General features: G+C 37.3%; 1 protein-coding gene and 1 pseudogene across 3 annotated transcripts in view; one reads left to right on the forward strand and one right to left on the reverse strand.

Moving 5' to 3' along the window:
* SYNE1 (spectrin repeat containing nuclear envelope protein 1) overlaps positions 1-26012 on the forward strand; it is a 528817-nt gene that overhangs the window by 85929 nt on the left and 416876 nt on the right. For both annotated transcript variants that reach the window (XM_025384518.1, XM_025384520.1), the window contains one exon: positions 10152-10213. In XM_025384518.1, coding sequence (XP_025240303.1) covers positions 10152-10213 — 62 coding nt within the window. The remainder of the gene's footprint in view (positions 1-10151; positions 10214-26012) is intronic.
* Positions 6617-6975, reverse strand: LOC112623842 (annotated as a pseudogene). Its single transcript, XR_003119215.1, has one exon. The product of XR_003119215.1 is annotated as a small nuclear ribonucleoprotein G pseudogene (transcript).

Below are 26012 nucleotides of genomic sequence, written 5' to 3' on the forward strand. Positions count from 1 at the left end.
GAGTAACTTTGGTTGCCCTTGTTCTTTGCAATTTTTAATCCATTACTTGTCTGATTAGAACAGGAAAAGCCTAGGAGACAGGCCCAAACAGCTAAGCCTAGAATCTTTTCATTATGGAAAACAGAGTGAGGCAGGAGGAGAAGGACCCCTCCACCCCCACCACCCACACACACGTAAATGCCTTTATTTCAGTTAGCCTTTGCTGTGTAACAAACTGCTCCAAAATTCTGTGACTTAAGCCAGTCACACACAATTCATCCTTTCTCACAGTATGTGGATTTGCTGGTTAGTTCACAGTTAAATATGGATGGTTTCATAAGGATACATATATAAGACCATATACCAGGCAGGGGCTGATCTTTAGGAATGCGATATTGAGAAAAATGCTTTCTTTCCACAAGGAATTTATATCAAGTATGTTTGGATGTGGGAGAGAGGAGGTATCAGAAGCATCAGCCTTGAAGTCTCAGGCCTCAGTTTGTTGACTTCCCTTGGGTTCACCTGTGGCTGAGTTCATCTGCAGGGCTGACTGAGCTTGAAGATCCAAAGTGACCTCATTCACGTGCCTGGTGGTTAGTTCTAGCTAACAAATGGGACATCTGAATTCTTGCACAGATGGCAACATTTTCTAATATAAACTGCTTTCTTTGCATAGTGGTTTTAGGATGGAGATCCGGGACAGCTAAAACAGAAACTTCACGACCTCTTAAGGCCTAGATCAGATGACATAAAGTCATTTCTGCTGCATTATTAATTAAACAAGTACCATACGAGTTCAGATTCAAGGGGAAGGGAAATTGATTCTACCCCTGGATGGGAGGAAGGACAAAGTCATCATACAAAAGAGGATACATAGTTGGACCAGAGGATTTTGTGGCCATAATTTAAAATCTGTCCTCTTGTTGCTACTGTTTTTTTCTTCCTGCATGGAAAATACATTCATCCACTCTCAAGGTGTCAAAATCTCCTGCAGCCTTCGGTTTGGCATCAAGCTCTAAGTTCTGTGTTCCATTGTTTGCATCTTGCCCAGATAGAGATGAGGTTCCTCAGGTGAAATTTCTCTCAATCCGTAGACGCGTAAACTAAAAGAGAAGTTACCCACTCCCCAATTCTTCAATATGAAGTGATGAGGCAGGAGTGCGGTCACTGCAATAGATGCTTCTGTCCAAGGGGCGAGAGAATTGAACAGAGGGAGCAATTGTGGTCCAGCCATTCTGAAATCCAGTGAGCCGCATGTGGCCAGTTCCTTTCATCCAGGGGCAAGGCATGTTCCTTGTTATCTTGGTAAGAAATAGCTCAGGATTGTGACTGATAGTTTCCTTAGCCTTCTTCCTAGCCACACAAAGTTGTGGTTCCAGTCTCCTGTTCATTTGGAATGGTACTGTCCCTTCAGTGAAAGCTGTGGCTTCCTAAAATCTTGTCTGTAGTGCATTCTGTGCACTCAACTTTGCAAAAAAAGATTTGCAAAGTAAGAAAAAGCTTCAGGGTAACAGTAACTCAAAGGTATGACTGTTGTTGAAAACTCAGAAAGTGTTTGACTTATTTAAACTCCACATATCTCAACTTGAAAATCTCAACTTTGAAACAACTATTGGACACAGATGAGGCTGCTGTGGGCAGTGCTCCTTAAGATGCTTAGAAGCTGGTTTGTCTAGTTGGGAAGGTCAAACTGGGCGCTACCTTAAATCTTTCCAAATGCTCTCTTTTTCCCGAGCCTTATTGAGGTATAATCGACGAATACAACTTACATATATTTAAGTTGTATAGTGTGATGGTTTGATGTACATATAAATTGTGAAATGATTACCAAAATCAAGTTAATTAACACATCTATGACAGATAAAGAAAATGTGACACACACGTACAGTTGAATATTATTCCTCCATAAAAAATAAGGAAATCCTACCATTTGCAATGATGTGGATGAACCTGAAGGACATTATGCTAAATTAAATAAGTGAGATACAGAATGAAAGGTACTATGTGATATCATTTATATGCTAAACAAGTCAAACTCTTCTTGAGTTTTTAACAATAGTCATACCTTTGAGTTACTGTTACCCTGAAGCTTTTTCTTACTTTGCAAATCTTTTTTTTTTTGGAAAGACTAGGAATAACAAAACATCTTATTTTTCAATTCATCATATCCTAGGCCTCTGTGTTTCCTCTGCCTTGTGCCTGCAGATGAAACAGCTCATTTCTGTCTCTTCCAGCACCTTATAATGTGTAGCTAAAAGAAGCCAATGGACACTGTCACCATTCTGCAAGGAAATCTCCCTAGCCAGAATCATGAGTTCAAGTTACTGCAGGTGACAGAATATATAATATACAAAATACGTACGGCTCTTTCTCCAATTTCCAATGGCGGTTCCCTCACTGCTCAATCAGCTTCCACTAATAGGCTCTTCGTGTCCTTCCACTCTCCTTCCCGTATTTGGTCCCAAGGCCAACGCCGTATGTCTTACTTAAATTTTTGTTAGAGCAACAGCACACTCCCGGTAGCAATTTCTGTTTTGGTTAGCCTTTCCTGTGCAACAAACCACCACCAAATCTTAGTGGCATGGAGCAACAACAGTTTAGGATTTCTCATGTTTATGTGAGTGGGCTGAATGTTCCTTCTGCCAGCTGTGCCTGGGCCCATTCACATGGCTGCATGCAGCTCCGGGGAATCAGTTGGACTGGCAGGTCCAGGGCAGCTCACTCATGAGTCAGGCAGCTGTTGCTGGCTGCCATCTGAGGTACCTTAGTTCTCCTCCAAGTGACTTCTTTTTTTTTTCTTTTTTTAAGCTGTATTTTTACTCATTGAAACACTAGGTGAAATCAGGGTAAAGTCAACTAAAGGAGAAATGGTTGTTTCATTCATTTGTACTTAAACCAGCCAAAGTAGTACAAATGTCATTATGATGCAGCAAATACAAGACCTCTTTCTACAAATATTAACATAACCAACAAATCAGGGGCTATAGTAAAACAGAGCCAAAAAGGGTGAGGACATCAAAGAAGTATGTTACAGCTTAACCCTTTACCTCAGTAGAGTTTTAAAAAAATAAGTAAAGCCTCCCAATCCCCCAAAATAGGAATATATCTTCATCACACCAGTTTGTACTTTTATTACTTATTCTTGAGGTTTAGAATCTATCCTCCAAGTGACTTCTTATTCACGAGGATCTTAGAGCAGCTTCCTTGTGTAGAGGTCTCAGAGCAGAGTTGAATTCCAGTATAGCCAAAGTGGAATCTCAAGTCCTCTTAAGGCCTAACCTCAGATGTCACTTAAAATCACTGCTTTCATATTATTGATCAATGCAGATCTCAATGCCAGCCCAGACTCAAGGTCTGGGGAAGTGAGACCACATCCTAAGAGAAGGGGCAATAAGATCACATTGCAAAGGATGTGCTAATCAAAATGGGAAGGATTTCTGGTCGTATTTGGAAATCCACCTGGTCCTGTAAATGTTTTTCATTCATATACTCAATTTTAAAATTTTAACATTGAGTAGTTATATGCACCTGTAAATTGTTCATTTTACTGTGTTGGACTATTCAATATACTTTAGTCCCTACCCATATATAATAAAGTTAGCGTTGATTTTAGCAACTGTAGATATGCAATCCGTATAATTGTGATCCCAAATCAAGTCATTTGACTGTGGCTGGTAATTAATAATCATTACCTTGTCACTCCATGCCTTTGCTGTTGTGTTCCCCCTTTGTAGTCACATCATTTGGTTGTGGGAAGAAATTCAATCTGCATTTGTCTGTTTTTTCAATTTCATTCCAATATTTTATTGAGGTGTATTTGCCTGCACCAAAAATGATGAAAAATCTTTATTAGATACTACCAGGAACGATATGATTTTAAATGTGTGATTTGTTTTAAATTAACATTTACATTTATATTTTTAGATAATTTAAATCCTTAAGACATTTATTTAAGCTATCATTATCATTAAAGCAACCTATCAGGCATAATAATCTGCAAAAAGAAAGCCCCAAAAAGTTTATCATAACCTACTGCAATTTCCTATAAATGTATCAATGCCTGGTACCATTTATTTATTTATTTATTTATTTATTTATTTATGTCAGAGATTGCAAGTTCATGCTTACCTATATATATTTACATAAACAGCATTTCTTTCTTCTTAGTATTAGTTAATTAATTAACTTTTGAGACACAGTTTCACTCTGTCTCCCAGGCTGGAGTGCAGTGGCATGATCTCGGCTCACTGCAACCTCTGCCTCCCAGGTTCAGGTGATTCTCCTACCTTAGCCTCTCGTGTAGCTGGGATTACAGGTGCCCACCACCATATCTGGCTAATTTTTGTATTATTCATAGAGACAGAGTTTCACCATGTTGGCCAGGCTAGTCTCAAACTCTTGATCTCAAGTGATCTTCCTGCCTGGGCCTCCCAAAGTGCTGGGATTACAGGCATGAGCTGCAGCACCCGGACTCTTCCTAGTATATATATATTAAATGTGATATTAATTACAGATGGATACTTCTAGAAATTTACTATTTTGCTCTTTATGATAGTTTATGATTCTGATGCAAATACCTTATGCATTATTATGTACCTACTAATACGTGAAATGCTATATTTCTCAGAAATAAATTATTATGGAAGAATGTATTCAATATATTAAAATATACTAATTTCATTTACTATCTGAATTTTAAACATACCATCCATTAAGTGGATATTGTCATTTATTTTAATACTTTTGTAATTTAGTAAATCTATTTAAAAGTTAGTGGTCATAAGACCCTGTGACACAGTTTTACATCACAAATTTGGTAAATTTGTTGTGTATGGTAAAATTAAAAGTGTATTTAATATGTTTCTAGACAGTATATTATTTGTGATTGATTGCAATGGCTGCACAATAACCCAAGCCACCTTTTATTATGATCGCTGGGCTTCCAGGTACATGTTTAAGTCACCTGGAGTAAACCACAATTGCGTAGTGCCCACAGGTGACTATTAGTATGACTCATCAGGAAGAAAATCATGAACTATCATCAGCTGTGATCATTTCTTAATAGTCATATGGAATCACAGTTGCTAAATTGGGCCTCATTTGTGCATTTGTTGTGTGTCATGATCTTGCCCTGAAATGGCAAAACACTGAGAAAATATCTAAAAATGGGCACAGGAATACAGAAATTGAATATCTCAGCCAGAACCCTTTATTTTTTTACTCATTTCTACAGAGGGATATTACCTTATGATATTACCCAGAGCTAGGTGTTTATATAACCTCAGCAGACTCCAGTTCCTGAGGTCTGTAGGACCAACTGCTTTTGAAATACAGAAAGCAATGCGAGCCTCAAGGATGAAGGACCCAGAGAGTTTTTGGAACTCGCTTGCGGTTGTTGCTTTTAATGTTACACAGTCTGGCCTTTAGGAACCTATTACGATTTAGGTTATAGGAGAGAAGGAGAATTTGAACCAATTCTACCCAGTAATAATCACCCACACCAAAAACTGGTCTTAAATCAGAGCCTATTACAGCTGTACGGCACCCACACTGTAGTATGGCTTCCCCAGCCCCACCTCTCCTCTACCCTGATGCTGCTGTCATCTCATCCATTTTATGATGCCTTTGCTATTGGTCTGAATTCTCATAACTCTTCTCAAGCAGAAAAGCTGAAGACAGAAACATTGTTAATAAAGTTGTTACTTGTTAAATACATTTAAACTGTTTTCTTAAATATAATGACATATAAAATCATGTGTAGCTTAATGATGGAGTTATATTCTGAGACGCGGTGGCTCACGCCTGTAATCCCAGCACTTTGGGAGGCCGAGGCGGGCGGATCACAAGGTCAGGAGATTGAGACCACGGTGAAACCCCGTCTCTATGAAAAAATACAAAAAATTAGCCGGGCGTGGTGGCGGGCGCCTGTAGTCCCAGCTACTCAGGAGGCTGAGGCAGGAGAATGGCGTGAACCCGGGAGGCGGAGCTTGCAGTGAGCCGAGATCGCGCCACTGCACTCCAGCCTGGGTGATAGAGCGAGACTCTGTCTCAAAAAAAAGAGAAATTTGTCTTCTAGGTGAATTCATTGTTGTGGGAACACTGTAGAGTGTACTTGCACAAACCTAGAGACTATAGACTATTACACATCTAGGCTACATGATATAGCCTGTTACTCCTAGGCTACAAACTTGTATAGCACGTGACTGTACTGAATATTGTAAGCAATTGTAGCACATGGTAAGTATTTTGTGTATCTGAACATGTCTAAATATAGAAAAGGCAATGGGTTACCCTACAGTGGCAGGAGGTCACTAGACAACTGGAATTTTTCAGTTGTGTTTATAATCTTATGGCATTACTGTCATGTATGAGGTTTGTCACTGGCTGAAAAATCATTATGCAGTGCATGACGGTACTTAATAACTTCATAGACCTCGTCATGAAGGTTCATTTTGTTCCTTGTCAACAGCACTAAAAGGAAATGTTATTGCTCATTAAACATTTTTTTTCACATTTAATAAGATTCTTCTACTTTAATGCATAAAACCCTTTGATATCAGTGTCAACCAGGAAAATTCATGTTAGGAAAAATTGGAATGAGAGCTAATAGTCTATATTCAGAACATTTGAGAAAGCATTTTTGACTATTACAAAAGTTTATTTAACAAAAAGTCTAATATGAAAATGTATATGACCTAATTTCCCTATGGAGAGAGGACATGGGTTTCTCTGCTGAACAGCCATTATTTATACTCGTTCCAAGGCTTCTAACATGATGATACTATTTCCTCGTATTACCACCATTCCAATATTGTTCTGTTGCCCACTAGTTGCCATCTCCACACATTCATCTATCACAAGGTTCATAAAGGGATCAAATCCCCACAATATTCCTTGGACATGTCTGCCACCATTTAATTTCAATGATAACTTCTTGTCCATAAATTTTTTCAACTCGGGAGGGTGAGCTTTGTTCATGGCGTATACTCCGCGGGCTCACCGCTCATTAAACTTTTAACACAAGTTGATAGACATTCGTTGCGCGTTTCTGTTACTTCCACAAATTAAACATTTTATGTTGTTGGTATCAGATTTTACTACCAAATCTTGGGAGTAAGTTTTTCAAGTTTTACATAAAAAATGAGGGTTTGCTGAATAATTAAAAAATTTTTTTCTTTTAGGAAAATAGTAAGTAAAGTCAGAAAAATATTTACTTAGAATTCAGCTAAGTCTGATAATACAAAAAGTGAATTGTAGGACCTTGTAAAATCTGTTTTTGCAACCATAGTAAAAAAGGAAACACGTAAAAAATTTGACATTTAAATATATGCTGTGCTACAAAAAAAGATAATTCGAGGATTCCGAAAAAAGGGCAGTTAGCTGAAGTCTAACTATAAACTCAGAGATTTACCATCAGATGAAATTGTTACAATGGTATTGTTATTTCATTAAAGGTTATAATAGTGAAAATATAACAATTTATATTAAGAAGTAATATATCATCAGATTATATATTTAATTTTATGGCAGTATACATTAACATATTATGCCAATTTATATTAACATTTTTAAACAGTGGTATTTTGTGATGTTTATAAAAGAATGTATAATCTCAAGTTGAGTATAAACAATTTACATCTAATCTGTGTTTATTTTAGATTTTGAATGGGATTTTATGCATTATAAAGTTCCAAGTTCCATCAAACCTACCTTGATTAGTTAAGATCGTTTTGCTGCTACCTAACTTTATTTATACAACCTAAAGTTTCTCAGGATAAAAAATTTGAACTATAAATTTATAATTTTCATGAGATTAATATTTGATAGATGAATGTGGTAATTTTTATGCTACCCTTGAGTGACAGTATAATGGCAGAGTGTACTACTAGATTTCTGAAGTCTACAGCATGGCTCTGCCACTGGATGACCTTGGTAGTTCAGTGTCTTGACATTTTTTTATGTAAAATGGGCATTATAATAGTTCCCACTCATAGATCTGTGACAAGAATTAATGGATTAGTACATATATAATATTATATGTAATATATGATAAATAAATGATAATTAAAATATAAAGTGATTTATCTAAATGTCAGTGCCTGGTATACAGAAAATGCTACTTATTTTTATACTGATTTGATTTTTATATACACTTGAAAATTAAAGAGCATGTTAAAATATATTAGAGGTAATGGATTCTGTCAATTTTATAGATAGATTCAAAATTTCTCCAAATTAAAAGGTTTTGTATTTACTTTCTTCACTCATTCATTCTTATTGGTTGTACTTGTAGGCATCGGGAACCAAGTTGCTGTCCTCCTGGGCTTTACATTCTAGTAGACAAGCAAATGGTCTGGGCTGAAGCACAGACAAGGTCAGAGACAAAGACAGAGATCTGAGTATCATCCCTCAAAGGCGAGGGATTGAAATTATTTCTTGTTTATGCCCCGCACAACATAGTGTTTACTAGTTTGTGAACAGCTGACACTCAGTACATGCTGGTGGGGTGGATAAAATTCACTTCTTCTTTTGAAGGTATTAAACTACTTCTCTGTGGCTTTTATCTCTTTTTTTTTTTCAACTTTTATTTTACGTGCAGGGATTACATGTGCAGGTTTGTTACATGACTAAATTGTGTGTTGCTGAGTTTTGTGTATGAATGATCTTGTCACCTGCTTAGTGAGCATATTACCCAATAGATAGTTTTTCAGCCCACACCCCCCTCCCAGGATACAAAATCAATGTACAACATTTGGTGGCATTTCTATACACCAACAACTTACAACTTGAGAGCAAAATCAAGGATGCAACCCCATGTACAATAGTCACACACAATAAAATACCTTGGAATACACTAAAGAGATGAAAGATCTGTGCCAGAAGAACCATAAAACACTGCTGAAAGAAATCATAGATGATACAAACAAATGGAAAAGCAACCCATGCTTATGGATGAGAAGAATCAATATTGTGAAAATAGCCGTATTGTCCAAAGCAATCTACATATTCAATGCTGTTCCTGTCAAACTACCAACATCATTTTTATCTCTTCAAACCTCTAATTAAAGCCTTCACAAACCCTACCTCTTTCCCTTTCTATATTAGTTTCCTCTTGTTACCTAACAAAGTACCACAAACGTTGAAGTTTAAAGCAACAATCATTTATTATCTCCAAATGTTTGCATGTCAGGAGTCCATGCAAAGCTTAGCTGCATTATCTGTTCAGGGTCTTGCAAGGCTATAACTAAGGCATCAGCTGGATTTCATTCTTATCTGGAGGCTCAACTACGGAAGAACCCACTTTTGGGCTCTGTCACCATGTTAGCAGAATTCATTCCCTGTGACTGTTTGACAAGGGCCTGGTGTCTTGCTTGCTGTTCAGTGAGATTGCACTTCACTCCTGAGGAGAACCTCAAGTTCCTTGCCATCGAGCCTTTCCAAAGGAACTTCACAACCTGGCTGGTTGCTTCTTCTAGGCCAGCAGGAGAATCTCTCATTCCAGTCAGCTAAGCTGGAGTATCGTAAAGTAACATGATCACAAGTGTGGCATCTCATCCTATTGTCATATCCTATTGGCTAGACACAAGTCACAGGTTCTGCCCACATTCTGCCAGCATAAAAATGGGGACTCCATGTGGTGGGAATTTTTGGAGGTCACTTCAGGGTGTAGTCACCACACTCCCATCTGGATGAAGTTCCTTTAGTGCTACATGTATACAGCTCTATCTTATTGCATTACTCTGTAACCCTCTGCTATTCATAGCCCTTGCTTGTCCATTTCCACCTCTAGATATTTTATATCAGAGACCTTGCCCTATTCAGCCCTCTGTATTCCTTTGCACTTAGCATAAAACTCAGCACTTAGTGGTCTTGGTGAATTTTTATTTTTAACAGGTTTGTTGAAGTATATGAATTTTAAATAAGTGGACGAAGGTAAACATAGGGCTAACATATGGCAAATTTTAAAGCATTTGCAGATAATTTTAAAAGGAATAGTCTATATGATTATACAGGTCGACTTTTGTTGACTTTCCCCTTCAAGACAATAATTGGTAAAATGAATGAGAAAACTATTTCACAATTCCTTCCAGATTTGTATAACTAGGACTTTTTCTCATTATACAACTTCATGAAATATTACATTATTTAACCAGATTTCTTTTTCCTTCTAGATGAGCAAGAGATAGTACAAAAACGAACTTTCACAAAATGGATCAACTCTCATCTGGCCAAGGTAAAGGAAACTACCCAGCATTACGAGTTTACTTAGGTTGAGCCAGTAAATCATTCAATGTCCAGTATAACAAAATGCTTGTTCCCCGTTGTCACTGTTGCAAATAATGATACTGGCAATCTTACTAGTTGGTCTAGCTGTTACCTAAGAGTGGAATTTGCTAACATTGCTTCTGGGAAGAAATGAACTTATAGCTAGAGTGAAGAGCAGTTACTTCATGTCAGTTCTGTGAATCTTGAGAAACTATTTCATTCAATTATTTTTTCTAATACTAATGTGTGTGTCATATCAAAAGGAGAATTTGTGCTGGATTTTCATTTGTGTGTGTTTGTTCCTATTTGGAACACAAAGAAGCTATAAGTGATCTGTGCTAAGCAAAAGGTTTTTTCTAAAGAGATTATGATAGTATCTCTCATCTCTGGGGCTTTGATTTAAAAAAGTAACCATGGTAATAGGATATGAAAAGGCTAAAATCATTCTAGTATTATCCCCACTGTCATTCAATGATACTAGGTGACTATATGTCTATATATTATAATGTCTTTGAACATAAATACTAATATAAAATAAATCTTAATCTTGATACAGTATAATAAAATTGATCTCTTGTACTGCTGATGAAAAAATAAGCAAACCAAGAGACATCATATTTGTAAAAATACATTCAGATGATGGGACAGTTGTGTCTGAATTCAGTTAGAGGATTTGCTGATAATTTTTAAAGGAGTAGTCTATATGATTATGTAGTTGAAGTTATGTGGACTCTCCCTTCAAGACAATAATTGCTTAAATGAATTAGATGATAAAGCAATTTTATCTTCCAATTCTTTATTCTCACTTTTGCTGAGAGTGGTGCCTGTAGTATGTAAAGCAAAACCCTATAGGCAGGTTTTGATCAGGGGCTTCCCCAAAGCCATTTTGATAGTGCAGAAGCAAACAAAGCATGACAGTTTATTTTAGTCCCATTCTACAGATTCACTGCTTACTTTGTGTCTATGCTAGCCTTTGAAGACAGGAAAAAATTAGTAAAACACTTTCCCAGGCCTCGAGAAGTTCGCAATCCAGCCATGAAAGCAGCCTAGAGTGACCTGTCTAGATACAGGATAAACCAGGGTCATCTCTCCTATGCTTTCTTTCCCAAAGCCACTTGATGAGAAGGGAATTTGGCCCAGTAGTTGCCCCACAATCTGCTCTGTAAAAAGGCAGTGGATACATAGGACTGATGACTTTGGGGCTTATTTTTTAAAGTCTCAGTTGGTCACACCTGGCCGCTATTTGTACTACAGAATTGTCATCAATTGGGGAAAAGTTGTTTTTTAAATTTTTCCAAAATGAAAAGTTATTGTTTTTTCATAGTGTAAAGAGGTTACCTAATTGAAAATAATGTTAATAACGTAACTTTTAGAAAGTGTAAAGAAAGTAAAAGTAATCTTAAATCACATAATCCAGATACAGTCATCATTAAGATATTGGTCAACTGTATTCTACACACAGTTTCATATAAAGTGGTTTTATAGGATATTGTTTTGGAGCATCTATTTCACCCAACATGTCAATCCATGACAATAGATAGAAATATGTAATTATTGTAATGGCTAAATAAACTTGGTCATGTTTATCTGTGATGAGTTAGCTAGTTGCCTGTTGAGGGTTATTTAGGTGGTTTTCAGTTGTTTCATATTATATAAAATACTACAGTGAAATTCCTGAGCATACATTGTTTGAAAACTTATATGATATTTTCTTCTTAGGATAAACTTCTAGAAGTGGGTAGTCAACAGCTATGCACAATTATGATTTTAATATATTCTTTCTTTTTTTTTTTTTTTTGAGACGGAGTCTGGCTCTGTTGCCCAGGCTGGAGTACAGTGGCCGGATCTCAGCTCACTGCAAGCTTCGCCTCCCGGGTTTACGCCATTCTCCTGCCTCAGCCTCCCGAGTAGCTGGGACTACAGGCGCCCGCCACCTCGCCTGGCTAGATTTTGTATTTTTTAGTAGAGACGGGGTTTCACCGTGTTAGCCAGGATGGTCTCAATCTCCTAACCTCCTGATCTGCCTGTCTTGGCCTCCCAAAGTGCTGGGATTACAGGCTTGAGCCACCGCGCCCGGCCGATTTTAATATATTCTAAGATGTTCTAAGAATCCCCATTTCCTTGCACTATTAAAACATCCTTCAAAGTTTTTAACAGTTAGGGGTTGGAACCCAACCCTGGAATTATAGCAATGATGAGCTTGTTTCCCCTTTCATATTTGATGTTTCCTTGCATGGTAATCCTGGTATACAAAGCTGTGTGCTTTGAAATGTTTTCAGATAAACTGACAACCAAACCATTTATGAGTTAAATTTACCATTTCCAAATATAGCTTTAATAATAGGTAGTGGCAAGTTTAAGAACTGGGGTGTTTAGTAGAGAAGAAAGGAAGTTGATCCTTCTCTCCTAAAGTTCTTCAATCTTGGGAGCATTGGGAGCTGTTCAGAGGATGCTTATGAAGATAAATTTAGGGGCGCTTTTTAATAGGAAACTTTATTTTTGTGCTTGATTGCTTTGCTCAGTTGCAAATTAATAAACTTTTGACTTATAATTAAATAAAATAAAGTATTTTACTGATGACATTTTTTTCTAGTGTAACAACTCTTCGTAAATATTATGACAGCAGTATGAAGAAATAGTGTGCAAATAAGATTGCAATCTGTTTTTTTAAAATACGCTTTTATTATTTTTTCTTTTTTACATTTATTATTATAAGTAAAAATATGCTTTTCTTAAAACAAAAATCTTGTTATAAGTAAGAAAAATCCTAAGGATTTTCTGTGTTTGTGTTTTTATTCTATTTTTACTACACAAATGTTAGATCATTAAAGCTTGTGGGTATAATTATCGTTCTTTTTTGATGTTTATTATCAAATTGAAGTCTTAATGCTTCTGCAATTATGTAAAACATTGCAAATCACAAATTGTTGATATAACATTAAGAATTGGTGGGTTGTCGTTATTTCATACACCTGATAATTTCTTTCAGGAATGGGGCTCCATTGTTAGATATGAAACCTGTAATTTTCTCACTTTTCAAGAAGAAACCAGTATCTTTCTATTCTGTTAGCTCTGCTAATGAAAGAAGGTGGGGTATTTTATTAAATTAGCCCAATATTGATTTTTAGTGATGGTTTTTCAAAGTTAAGTTTCTGACTCACATTTAGCTTATCAGCACTTATTGATAAAACATGTTCCTAAATTCTTACCATGTGCCAATTACAGTGCCTTAGCAACTTTATCTCTTATGTATTTAATCCTCACACAAGAAAATGCATTATTTTAATTATTTTATAGATTATGAACCAGAAGCTTAGAATTAATTAATAAGCTCATAGTCACATAGCAAGTAAAGGACAAAGACAGATTTCAATCCTATGACTCCTAAGCATGGACACTGTCGGTCAGCCCGGGCTGCTTTAATGTAATACCATAGACTGGATGGCTTAAACAGCAAACATTTGTTTCTCACACTTCTGGAGGCTGAAAGTCCAGGATCAAGGTGCCAGCAGATTCAGTTCTTGGTGAGGGCTGTCTTCCTGGGTTGCAGATGGATGGCTGCCTTCTTTCTGTGTCTTCTTCTTCTTCCTATAAGGACACTGATAAATCCTATTGTGGGGAGCCCAACCTCATGACCTCATCTAAACCTAATTACCTCCCAAAGACCCCACCTATAAAGATCATTGCACTGAGAGTTAAAGTTTCAACATGTAAATTTTGGGGGGACACAAACATTCAGTCCTTAACAGGGACCGATCATTGTGTCATCCTCCCATGCTTCATTTGTTTATTTAGTTATTCAGTAAATACTTACTAAACACCTGTTATGTGCTAGGGACTGTGGATACAGTGATGAACAAAGGCAGATACAGACTGTGCCATCATGGTACTGATTATCTAGCAGAGGAGAAAAACAATCACAAAGAAGTGTGTGTGGTGAGTTTATGACAGGGGACATGCAGGGTGACAAGTGAACACGTGACAAGCACAGCCAGCCACACAGGTAATCCGAAGAAGGGCATCAAGAGACTTTCAGAGGAGAAAACATTTAAGCTGGGCCTGAGAAAGGTCCTGGGGTTGGGTAGGTAAAGGAACAAATGCTTTCAAAAGTGGAGAGGTAGAAAGCATGGTACAGGAAAAGGAAGGAAAGCAGTTCAGAATATCTGAAAGTGTAGATTCCAGGTGTAACAGTCTGTCCTCATGCTGCTATAAGGACATACCTGAGACTGGGTGATTTATAAAGGAAAAAGGTTGAATTGACTGACAATTCCACATGTCCGGGGAGGCCTCAGGAAACCTACAATCATGGCAGAAGCGGAAGCAAATGTGTCCTTCTTCACGTGGTAGCAGGAAGGAGACGTGCCAAGCAAAAGGGGAAAAGCCCCTTATAAAACCATCAGATCTCATGAGAACTCACTCACTCACTATCGCAAGAACAGCATGAGGGTAATCTCCCTCATGATTCAGTTACCTCTCATCGGGACCCTCCCGTGACACGTGAGGATTATGGGAACTACAATTCAAGATGAGATTTGGGTGGGGACACAGCCAAAACATATCACCAAGAACAGGGTGGCAACAGAGAAAACTGAGAACTGGTCAAAGGCTAGTCATTACAATAGTTTGGACATTGTGTTATGGGCAGTGGAAGACATGAAAGAATGTTAGGCAGGAGAATAAAGTGATCATTCTGACCCTGAATATATATATCTCTCTCTCCTGAATTAGAGCAGGAACAAGAAAGACTGAAGACGGAGTGAACTTGCAGTAAGTCAGATGAGAGGTGAGGGCAGCTTGGACTAAAGTAGTGGTGGAGAAATGGGAGAAAAGTGTATAGAATGAAAAGGTGTTTAGGAGTGGACTTGATAGAACTGAGTAATTAATTGGAATCTTGGAGGGGAAGGAATCAAGAATGACTTGTAGATTTCTGACTTGAGCAAATGATTAAGATTATTCACAGATATAGGGAATACAAGAGGCTTGGGGGAAAAGCTAGGAAATTCAGTTTAGAAGGAGAAATTAGTCGGTAAAGGTGAACTATTCGATTTGGCAGTTTGGAAGTCATTGGCTACCACTGGGAGTGACCATGTTATAGTAGAAACTAGATTCTAGTGAGCAGGTGAGTAAATGAGAGGTAAGGATGTTAGTACACTTAATATACATTACATGTTCATGAGATAGAGTATTAGCTGGTGCAGAACATTGGATTTGGTAAAAGTTTTAAAAAAGGGTGATCTTGAGCCTACATCTGTACAGAAGGGAATGATCAAAAGCTTGTAGAGAAGGAGAGGCTGAAAAAGAAGGCAAGGCATGGAATTCTGAAGGAACAAGGCTCCCGAGGAGGTAGAATGAGAGAAGAAATCAAGAACAGAGGTGGAGGGTGTAGGTTTGTTCCAGAGCAGAGATATCTCCCCTTCTCTGAGACTAGCATTGAGAATAGGAAAGTGGGTGTGGCTGTGCCTAACTTTGGGATAGGCAGAGAGACGAAGACAGAGTTGGCATGGACTTGAATTTGAAGGAATTCTCACCTAATGACCACAGATGTCTTAGGCCTAACAGCATAGTCCTTGCATAGGCAAAGAAGTTATGTTATGATGAATATATTTAAAATTTGACAGTTAAAAATGCTTCTTTCACATTTTAAAATTTATCTTTAAAAAATTCCTACGTTTTATATAAGATTCATAGACTGTTGTAGTTATTTAGTACTTCAGCCACCCAAATGGTACAATCTTAAAAAACCCTTTGTAAAAAGTTAGATTTTTAAATTAGACATATATAAGCAATCTTGATATTTATATTGATTTTTTCTATTATCAAATGCTTGCAGTTTCATATATTCTCTCATTTTATCAAATAGAATGGAATGTTATATTTTTATTTAAACACCCTTGATTCAATCTTTATGGTATTTGACTGTGAGATAAATAGATTGCTTGTCACTAAGCCCTTTGAGGAAAAATAGATCTCAAATAGCCATGTTTTAGTGTTTCTACAAATGGAGCTTCTTTCCAATATGCAATGCGCAGTCCTTTATCCTTCTGCCAGCCTTAAGTTTATGGAGCCATCAACAAAAGGCACTGAACATTTTAAATACTATCTTTGGGATGAACTCAGGCATGATACGAGCATCTTCTCACTTTTTAGAAAAAACTGCAGGAAAAAAAAAACATTTATAAAACATTATTTAGGTTCCCCATTAATTGCTGGGATTGCCATAACAAAGTACCACATACTGGGTGGCTTAAAAGGAGAAATTTGTTATCTCAGAGTTCTGGAGGCTCGAAGGTCAGGCTCCTTCTAAGTCTCTGGGTAGCTGCATCGTTTCAATCTCTGCCTCTGTGCATGTCTGTGTCCAAATTTCCCCACTGTATGAGGACACTAGTCATACTGGATTAGGACCCATGCTAATGACCTCATTTTTAACTTGATTACCTCTCTAAAGACTCTATTTCCAAATAAGGCCACATTCTGCAGCATTTTGGGGGGTTAAGATTTCAACATATCTCTGGTGAGTAGGCACAATTCAACCTATAACAGATTCCATTAAGAGCACATTTTGTTTTAATACCAAGTTAGATGCATGCTGTCTTTTAAAAGGAACATTTTGGATTTTCCGTGTTTTTTCTAAAAAACAAAAATCCATGCTAATCGTGAATTTAAATGACATCTTTATAGTCATAAAATATCACTTTAGTGGTGGCTTTCATCTTCTTTAGTTGTCTTTCCACCAGCAGTGCTGAAAGATAACATGGAAACATGTTCTGAATAGAATTTTACTCCCATCTGTTTCCTTGTACACACTTTGGTGAGACTATTAATCAGCTCAGACAGGAAGATAAAGAGGCAAAGAGGAAAAGGTAAATGCAGTAATTCACCCCTCAAATAATTTTTTAGTTGTTTTTCTCAAGCTACGATAAGTAGGTGAGATGATGGATATGTAAATTAGCTTGATTTAATCATTTCACATTGTATGCACATACCAAAAGATCATCTTGTATAACAAATAAATGCAATTTTTATTTGTCAACTATATCTTAATAAAGCTAGGGAAAAAAATAAACCCACTTTAATTTGTTAATCCTAAACATTCTAATGAATTAGTTATTTCCAAATATGTAATTGAAACATTGCAAAGGAAAATCCCCATTTCAAAATGAATAGCATTTGTTAATTCATTTATAGAATATATTAGTTTATGGATAACAAAGATCTAGATCTCACAAAGTTTATGAAGATTAATAAGCATTTTGCTAATATTAATATTTGTCCAAGTTCCTTCTTTAGAAATATATTATTTTATTCATTTATTTATTTTTTTGACATGGAGTCTTGCTCTGTTGCCCAGGCTGGAGTGCAGTGGCATGGCCTGGGATCACTGCAACCTCCTCCTCCCGAGTTCAAGTGATTCTCCTGCCTCAGCCTCCTGAGTAGCTGGGATTACAGGTGCCCACAACCATGCCCAGCTAGTTTTTGTATTTTTAGTAAAGACGAGGTTTTACCATGTTGGCCAGGCTGGTCCTGAACTCCTGACCTCAAATAATTGACCCATCTCAGCCTCCCAAAATGCTGGGATTACAGGTGTAAGCCACCATGCCCAATCAGAAATATATTTTGTTTATCATACATTTATTCAATAAATATTTTAAAATGCTGTTTAATAAGCTAGGGAATATTATAGGTGCTGAAAATGTAGCAGTGACCAAAACAGAAAAAAAAATAATAACCATTTCATTATGAAGTTTATATCTATTATAATGGGGAAGAGAGACAGTAAAGATCAAGAAGCTCTTCTGCTGAACATAGACTGAAAAGAAGCAAGAGCAGAAGGAGGCAGATAAGTTAGAGGTTATCGAAGCCATCCAGCCAAGGTACTGGTGACTTTGAGTAAGATAGTAGCAGTGGAGGTGATGAGAGGTGGTTGGATACTGGAAGAATTTTGAAAATGAAGCCAACAAGATTTGTTGATGGATCAGATATTGAGTGTGAGCAAAAGAGAGGAGTCAAGGGTAACCCCAACTTGTACCAAATAAATAACTTGGAGAATATGCTTCTTTTATACTATATAGTAAAACAAAATTTATTTCATCTGAAAATTGTTAAGAGCTGAGTTTTCCAAGCAGATTTAGAGCTGAGCTGGAGGGCAGTTATTGCCTTTGGTATATTTTTTCAGAATTGAATTAAATAATCGAGGAAGTGGAAAGGATTATGCTATCTATCACAGGAAACAAAAAAGAATGGGAACGACCTTCCCACCTTTGCTAAGCAGAAGTGGAAAATGATCGCAATAGTGCTGTTATAAAGGGAGAGAAAGAGAAGCAGACTACACATACAATTTTTAAATTACTACATCTTGTTTTGAAGATATTGGAAACATTCAATTAGATTTTCTGAATAAAATGACAAAAACTGTTGGACATTAATTTTGTTTGACTACTGTCAGTGGTTTTAATCATGATTTACTTGATCTGGCCCAAGGACATGTTGGCATTCTGTTACATTTTACTGTGAAAGGTTATTTGCCAACCTTTGGGAAGGTCACTTGCTCCATATCTGCTAGTTAGCCTCTCTTCCTTCCCACTCCTCTATATTGCTGTTGTTTAACTTGCTGTTTCTACCCAGAAGATGATCATCAGAGCATGCAAAAACTCCAGACTGGTCCTGGGATGAGAATCTTTCTCCATATACAATCTCTTAGCCTGTGAAATAATTCCTACCTGAAACTTATATAAACCAGAAGTAGTGGTTTATCTGTTTCTAGAAGCTATGGGTCGTTCTGTGCACAGAGGTTTCAAGGGTGCACAGAATGCACATGGAGAGTCAACCCTTGCGTTGGGACCTCCCTACATGCTCTGCAGAAGAAAATTTTGTCACTATCTCAGGTCATGACTCTTCATCCTGTTGAGCAACGCTGACTGTGCTCAATACTGTGTGTGCCTCGACTGAAGTGAATACTTAACTGTGGCATGCGCTGTTCTAAGCATTTTCTGGTTCAGTTTTATTGGTATCACAAGGTACCCAGCAATCCTAAATATTAAGCCATAGGATATGTGTTTAGTATTTTAAAGTATAATGTTGTAGCTTTTTTTGATGATAACATGTTTTGAGAGCTCTTTTCCCAAGAGGAAAAAGCATTTACTAGAAGACTAAAAGTGATTATGGATGATGGCAAATGAGGACCTAGATGGTCCTGGCATGAGACAGGTGATTTTATCATTTTCTTTGTTAAATACTAAATTATTAATACTGAAAATCTACTTTATAGCTGCATGATATTGGTCAATAGGGATTCTAAGATTGCAGAAGGTTTGTAGAAATTTGTACCTCATAAAGTGATGACAGGCTAGTAATATTTCCAAGTAGGTTTTTATTCTTCCGCAAAGCAGTCACTATGGAAAATGGTATGTCAATTCTTAAAAAAATAAAATAAAAATAGAATTAACATGTAGTTCAGCAATTCCACTTCGGGGTGTATATCCAAAAGAATTGAAAGCAGGGTCTTGAGGAGACATTAATACTCATGCTCATAGTAGCATTAATCACAATAGCCAGAAAATGGAAACAACCCAGGTGTCCATTGATGGATGAATGGATATAAAATATGTGGTATATCCATATGATGGAATATAATTCAGCCGTTTAAAAGGATGGAATTCTGACACCTGCTACAACACAGATGAACCTTGAAGACATAATACTAAGTGAAATAAGCCAGTCATGAAATGACAGATACTGTGTAATTCTACTTATGAGAGGTATCTGGAGTAGTCAAAATCATTGAAAAGAAAATAGAATGGTAGTTGCCAGGGGCTGAAGGGCAGAGGGAATGGCTAGTTGTTGTTTAACGGGTATAGATTTTCAATTTTGCAAAGTTAAAATGGTGGAGATCAGTTTTACAACGATGTGGAAATATTTAACACTACTGAACTGTATGCTTAAAATGACTAACACGGTAAATTTTATATTATGTGTATTTTAGCACATTTAAAAATTAAAAAGTTAAACTACATTCAAAAGAGGGATGTCTCAATCCCCAATAGATGCCTGAAGCCACAGATGGTACTGAACTTGATCACTGTCCACTAGAACACATTTCTGTTCATGTCCTCTACCCACAAATGTAATGCCTTTTCCATCTTAACTAAGCACTTATCATTTACTCTGGCCATAACTTTTGTTAAGGTGTGACAGCCAATTTTCCTTTTTTACAGTTTCACAAATAAAAGATTTATTCTTACCATGGTTTTTAGCAATCTCAGATTTTTTTTTTCATTTTCTTATTGAGAACTTTCATCTTTTCACTTAAAGGAAGCACTTTAAAGCATCTTGTCGGCATATCCAAATTGCCAGCATCACTACACTTGCACTTTGTGGTCATTGTTAAGTAAAATAAAGATGACTTGAACACAGGCACTGTGATACAGCAGCAGTAGATGTGATAACCTAGACAACTATGAAGTGACAAGCAGGTGGGTCAGGTTGAGTAGACAGCATGAAAACTCCGGGCAAAGGGATGATTCGTGTCCCAGACAGGGACAGTGTAAGATTTCATCACATGGCCGGGCACAGTGGCTCACACCCATAATGCCAGCACTTCGGGAGGCCAAGGCGGGTGGATCATGAGGTCAGGAGATGGAGACCATCCTGGCTAACACAGTGAAACCCCGTCTCTACTAAAAATATAAAAAAATTAGCCAGGCGTGGTGGTGGGCACCTGTAGTCCCAGCTACTTGGGAGGCTGAGGCAGGAGAATGGCGTGAACCTGGGAGGCGGAGGTTGCAGTGAGCCAAGATCGCACCACTGCACTCCAGCCTGGGCAACAGAGCGAGACTCCATCTCAAACAACAACAACAACAACAACAAAAGATTTCATCACACTATGCAGAACAGTGTGCAATTTAAAACTTATGAATTGTTTCTTTCTGGAATTTTGTTTAATATTTTTAGACTACAGTTGACCCTAGGTAATTGAAACTGCACATAAAGGAGGACTATTTTAGTTAAAAAAAAAAATACAATTAGGTTAGGTTCTTCTGAAAATACGCACTTCTGGTTTACAGAACAAATTTACTTTTGGTCACTTATGTGAGTGGAAGTGGGGAGACACTAACATTTAAGTTGTTACACTCAGAATAGTGTTTACACACTAAGAAATTAGACACATGTCAGTTGTGCCTCATTTTGTTGCAAGTAAATAAAATTAATTTTAGATGATTTAACCAAGAAAAAAGAGCTATTGAAAGGCTACTAGGTGTCTCAAAGTAAAAGAAGGAAAAGCCAACTGGGTAAGACAGACTTAACTCAGCAGGCCTGCGGTGCTCAGACTCTGTGCTCCTCAGAAGGGCCTGTCTTTAAGAATGGACCTTGGCTGGCTTCTGGGAGACAATCTCTGAGCCCTCGGAATATTCTGCCCCAATAGCATGGTTTTCTATGCCTGAGACCTTGAGCCACACTATATTTAGAGTGAACATCAGTTTTTGTGTGTCCTGGGGCCTTGGCTGTGCTGTACCACCTTGATCAGATCTTTTTATGTTAACAGTGTGATTTGGGTTAATACCTTTTTTTTCTGGGGTTGAGGGTGTGGGAGAGAGCTGTAGCTGAGCAGCTGAGGTCAGTCACATGGATATTGCTTGCCTATGTCATAGACCCCCCGCCCCCAATAAAAACCCTGGACACTAAGACTTGGGGGAACTTCCCTGGTTGGGAACACTTCACATGGGTTGTCACATGTCATTGCTGGGAAAAATAAGTACATCCTCATATGACTCCCCTGGGAAGGGAAAGATCACTCACCTCTGAAAGCCTGTGCATCGTTTCTTCTGGACTTCACTGCATGCATCTTTCTGCTTTGCTGATTATAATCTGTATCTTTTTGCTGTCATAATCTGTAACCATGAGTTCAGTAGCACTTCTGAGTTCTGAGTCCTTGTAGTGAATCATCAAGCCTGAAAGTGTTCTTGGGAACCCCCAACACACTGACTAACCCAGTTGTGAGAAAGACAGAGTCAGAATGGCTCTTGGGACCTCAGCAGCATGACCTGATGACACTAGTCCCTAGGTCACTGCCATGGGACAATGTGACCCCAGACATCTTCTGGATCCAAGAGTATCATGGGCCCAGCTCAGGTCACTCACATAACAAGATAGAGTGTCACACAATTGTGACCACTGGGGGACATCGAGACGCAGATGTGACTTGAGCTGGCTTGTGTCCATGCCAGTATATGTTACATATGTTGGTACATATGATGCTTCTCTTATTACTTTTTTAGTCTTTCTTAAATCCACATTTAGAAGTTAATAAAGTTAGTGTTTCTAGTAGAGTAGCAGGCACTTCAGCTGATCAGCCAATACTTTTTCTATTGATAATAAATACAGATTACATTTATAAGTTTGTGTATTATTCAGGAAAAATTAATGTTAATACCATCATTTTTATACTAAGCTTCCTGTCTAACAAGGTGACTCAAAGTATAAAATCCTGGGCTCTAATCCCAGTCACTTAATGTCTCTGAGATTCAGATTCTTTGCTTTTCAAGAGAGGGTGGTGTTCCCGTAGGTAGTGGCTGTGAATATTAAATAAGATAGCAGGTAGGAGTCCACATAATAGTGCTCAGCACATTTAGATGTTTAACAATATTTTATTCATTTTTTTCTTCTCTTCCTATTTTATTATCTTCCCCCTTTTATCCTTACTTAAACACCTACTAAATTTGAATAATATCTAAGCCATAGAAATATCTACTGAATATTGGAATTCATATGTTATATGTAGTCTATACTAGGACTGTTTTGTCATAATTCCTTTATGCACCAACATTTTTATTTCATATATAATATTTAAACGTGAGAACTTCTGAAATTTTTGTTTCATACTGTATTAGTCCATTTTCACACTGCTATAAAGATATACCCAAGACTGAGTAATATATAAGGAAAGAGGTTTAATTGACTCACAGTTCCACATGGCTGGAGAGGCCTCAGGAAACTTACAATTGTGGCAGAAAGCAAAGAGGAAACAGACATCTTCTTCACAAGGCGGCAGGAGGGAAGTGAAGTGAGAGCACAGGAAAAACATGCCCCTTTAAAAACCATCAGATCTTGTGAGAATTCACTCACTATCACGAGAACGCATAGGGGAAGCCACCCTCATAATCCAATTCACCTCCCACCACGTTCCTCCCTTGGCATGTGGGGATCATGGGAATTATAATTCGAGATGAGATTTGGGTGATGGGGACACAAAGCTAAACTGTATCACATACCAAATAGTTATTTTGAGTACAATTTTTTCATCAAATTATTCTCTTAATCTTTTTCACCTTCAGAATGTAATTGTTTCTCAGGACATAAAATTGACATGCAGCACAGCAAACATAGCTATCCTCTCATGAATAAAAATATGAAACAGATGGCGGATAAGTGTTTATACATCCTGATGTTAAATACTTCCTGATACCTATAGACTGGTAAAGAGACACACACATACACAATGTTAGAGAATGAATTATTTTCCCAAAATATAGGAAATGGTCAGTAAAAGTTACATCAAAGATGACTGTGCCTCCCTACATTTCATAAGGTTCAGGAAGAAATATTTGCTCTCCATTAAGTCCTAAGAGAAAGGGAATGAATCGCATTACATATTATCAAGGGGGCTCCTGTGGCAAAGATAAAGGGGGAGGAGGAGAAACAGAGGAAAGCACGCTGTGAGGTCTGCTCCACTCGTGAGTTAACCAAGGCTGTAGCCAGGGAAGGCCAAATCTCCAGCAACAGAGGCGTGTGCGTTTTCCCTGAGTTGATAGACATTTTGAGACCAGGCAACCCTTCTAGAGCCAGAACTTCGAGTTTAAATCTAGTTTGAGGAAAGCTTCTAGAAGGGGTGGCACAGAAGAAAGTATTACTTTCTCTTCTTGTTCACTCCCATCTCCCTCTCCCATCACCAAGTCAGAAGGCCCATTGTTTGAACCACCTTGGATTCAGCATGAACATGTCTTGCTTCCATGGAAGAACGTGCTAAATAGGATTGGGAAGGCCAACAGAGAATATAATTTCCTCAAATATTGTACAAAAAAAGAGAGCTTACCACAATTTCCCATTAATAAATAAAGATCATTGTGGTCTTGAAAAGTGCTTGATAGATGTCTATCTGTATTTTCCATTAAGTCAAGATCCAATAAATTATCTGCATCTCTAAGTCTCCTTTTTGACCTTCAACACTGTGACCCAAGTCTTACCAAAGTCACCATATTGGTGGTATAGATATTTGTACATGTGACAGGAGAAATATTTTAGCGGAAAGATTTTCTATTAAAATATTGTTCCAAAAATTAAATGTGAGGTAGTCATCATAGTAAAGTTCCCCTTAATTGATTGTTTGGTGTATATAAACAATACCTTGTACAAACTGGGATGGCAAAACTTGTCCAATAATTACTAATTTTTTTTATTCTGGTGTAATAAAGCTGTTTATTGGTTTCACACAATATTTACATTCATTCATTCATTCATTCAATCAGCCAGCAAGCCAGCAATAGATATGAAGTGCCTGCCACATGTTTGACAAAGTTTAGGAGAGGTCGCTTACCTGGATTTAAGAGTCATATATAAGCAGAAAAAAAATTGTAAAGAACAAAGGACTCAGGATTGAGTGGTCAATGACCACAGTTAGGAAAAAGAGAGGAGAAAGAAAGAGAAAGGCCTGTGAACTAGGCAGTCTGGTCACAGAGTTTTGGGTAGGAACAGATCAGGGAGAGAATGGTATCGGCAATGTCCCATGCAGAGGGGCCAGTAGGCTGCTGAGCTGTTCAGCTGTTGCTGCTGATCGGAAGGCCAATTCTGGAGCCCTGTGGAGGGAACAGCTGGAGGAAAAAGGAAAGCATGTGCAGCATGAGTAGCAATAGAGGAGGGAAAGAAGAGAGGCAGAAGTGAGGTGAGAGGACATGTTCCTCAAAGTGGCAGACACCTGTGTATTTTTTAAATTAAAACAGATGAAGGCATGCATTTTATCATTTTTGGGTGTAAAATTTCTTGAAATCTTTATTATTTCATGAGAATTCCCTGCTTTCCTTACTTTTTGCATATTTATAACAATGCACGAAAAATTTTATTTGCATTTGCTCACTGAATATATCAAACATTTATGAACTTGTTCCTCATTGTTTTGCCTGATTTAAAGAATTTGGGTACAAGTGGATACTTTGAATGATAGACTGCATTTTTAATGACTGTATATGGCTAAGACAATAATTTTTATTCTTATTGCACCAAGTAAGTTTTCTTTGTAATGGCTTCTTTTATTCTGATTAATTTTATTTATGTGCTTAGAATAGAAAGTCACTATTACATTTTTGCTATATAAGTAAGAAGCAGCGTGAATGATGGAATTTGAAAGAGAATGATCAAAAATGAAAACTTATTTTTGAACAAGCATTTCACAGCATGAGAACAAAATGTGTTCAACTGTTCATTTTATAACGAGAGAAAAATACATTTTAAATTAGAATTGTACTGCTCAGGCGTTATAATTCATGCAGTCGTAAGAGAAATATAATGCTCTACGTCAGTTGGTAGAGAAAAAAAGTCACATTTCAACCAAACATTTGGTGTTAAACCTCTTAGATAGAACACATCCTTTTTAAAGAAAGAAAGACAATTGAAAGTCAGGAATTGAGCATTAGGCCTTTAATAAGATTCAGTAAGAATCAGAAAACTATAAAGTTTGAAATCAGACGCTAAATGGAAAACAAATTCTGATTCTGTGCTAA

Source organism: Theropithecus gelada, chromosome 4 (assembly GCF_003255815.1).
Source record: "Theropithecus gelada isolate Dixy chromosome 4, Tgel_1.0, whole genome shotgun sequence".
Classification (NCBI taxonomy): domain Eukaryota; kingdom Metazoa; phylum Chordata; class Mammalia; order Primates; family Cercopithecidae; genus Theropithecus; species Theropithecus gelada.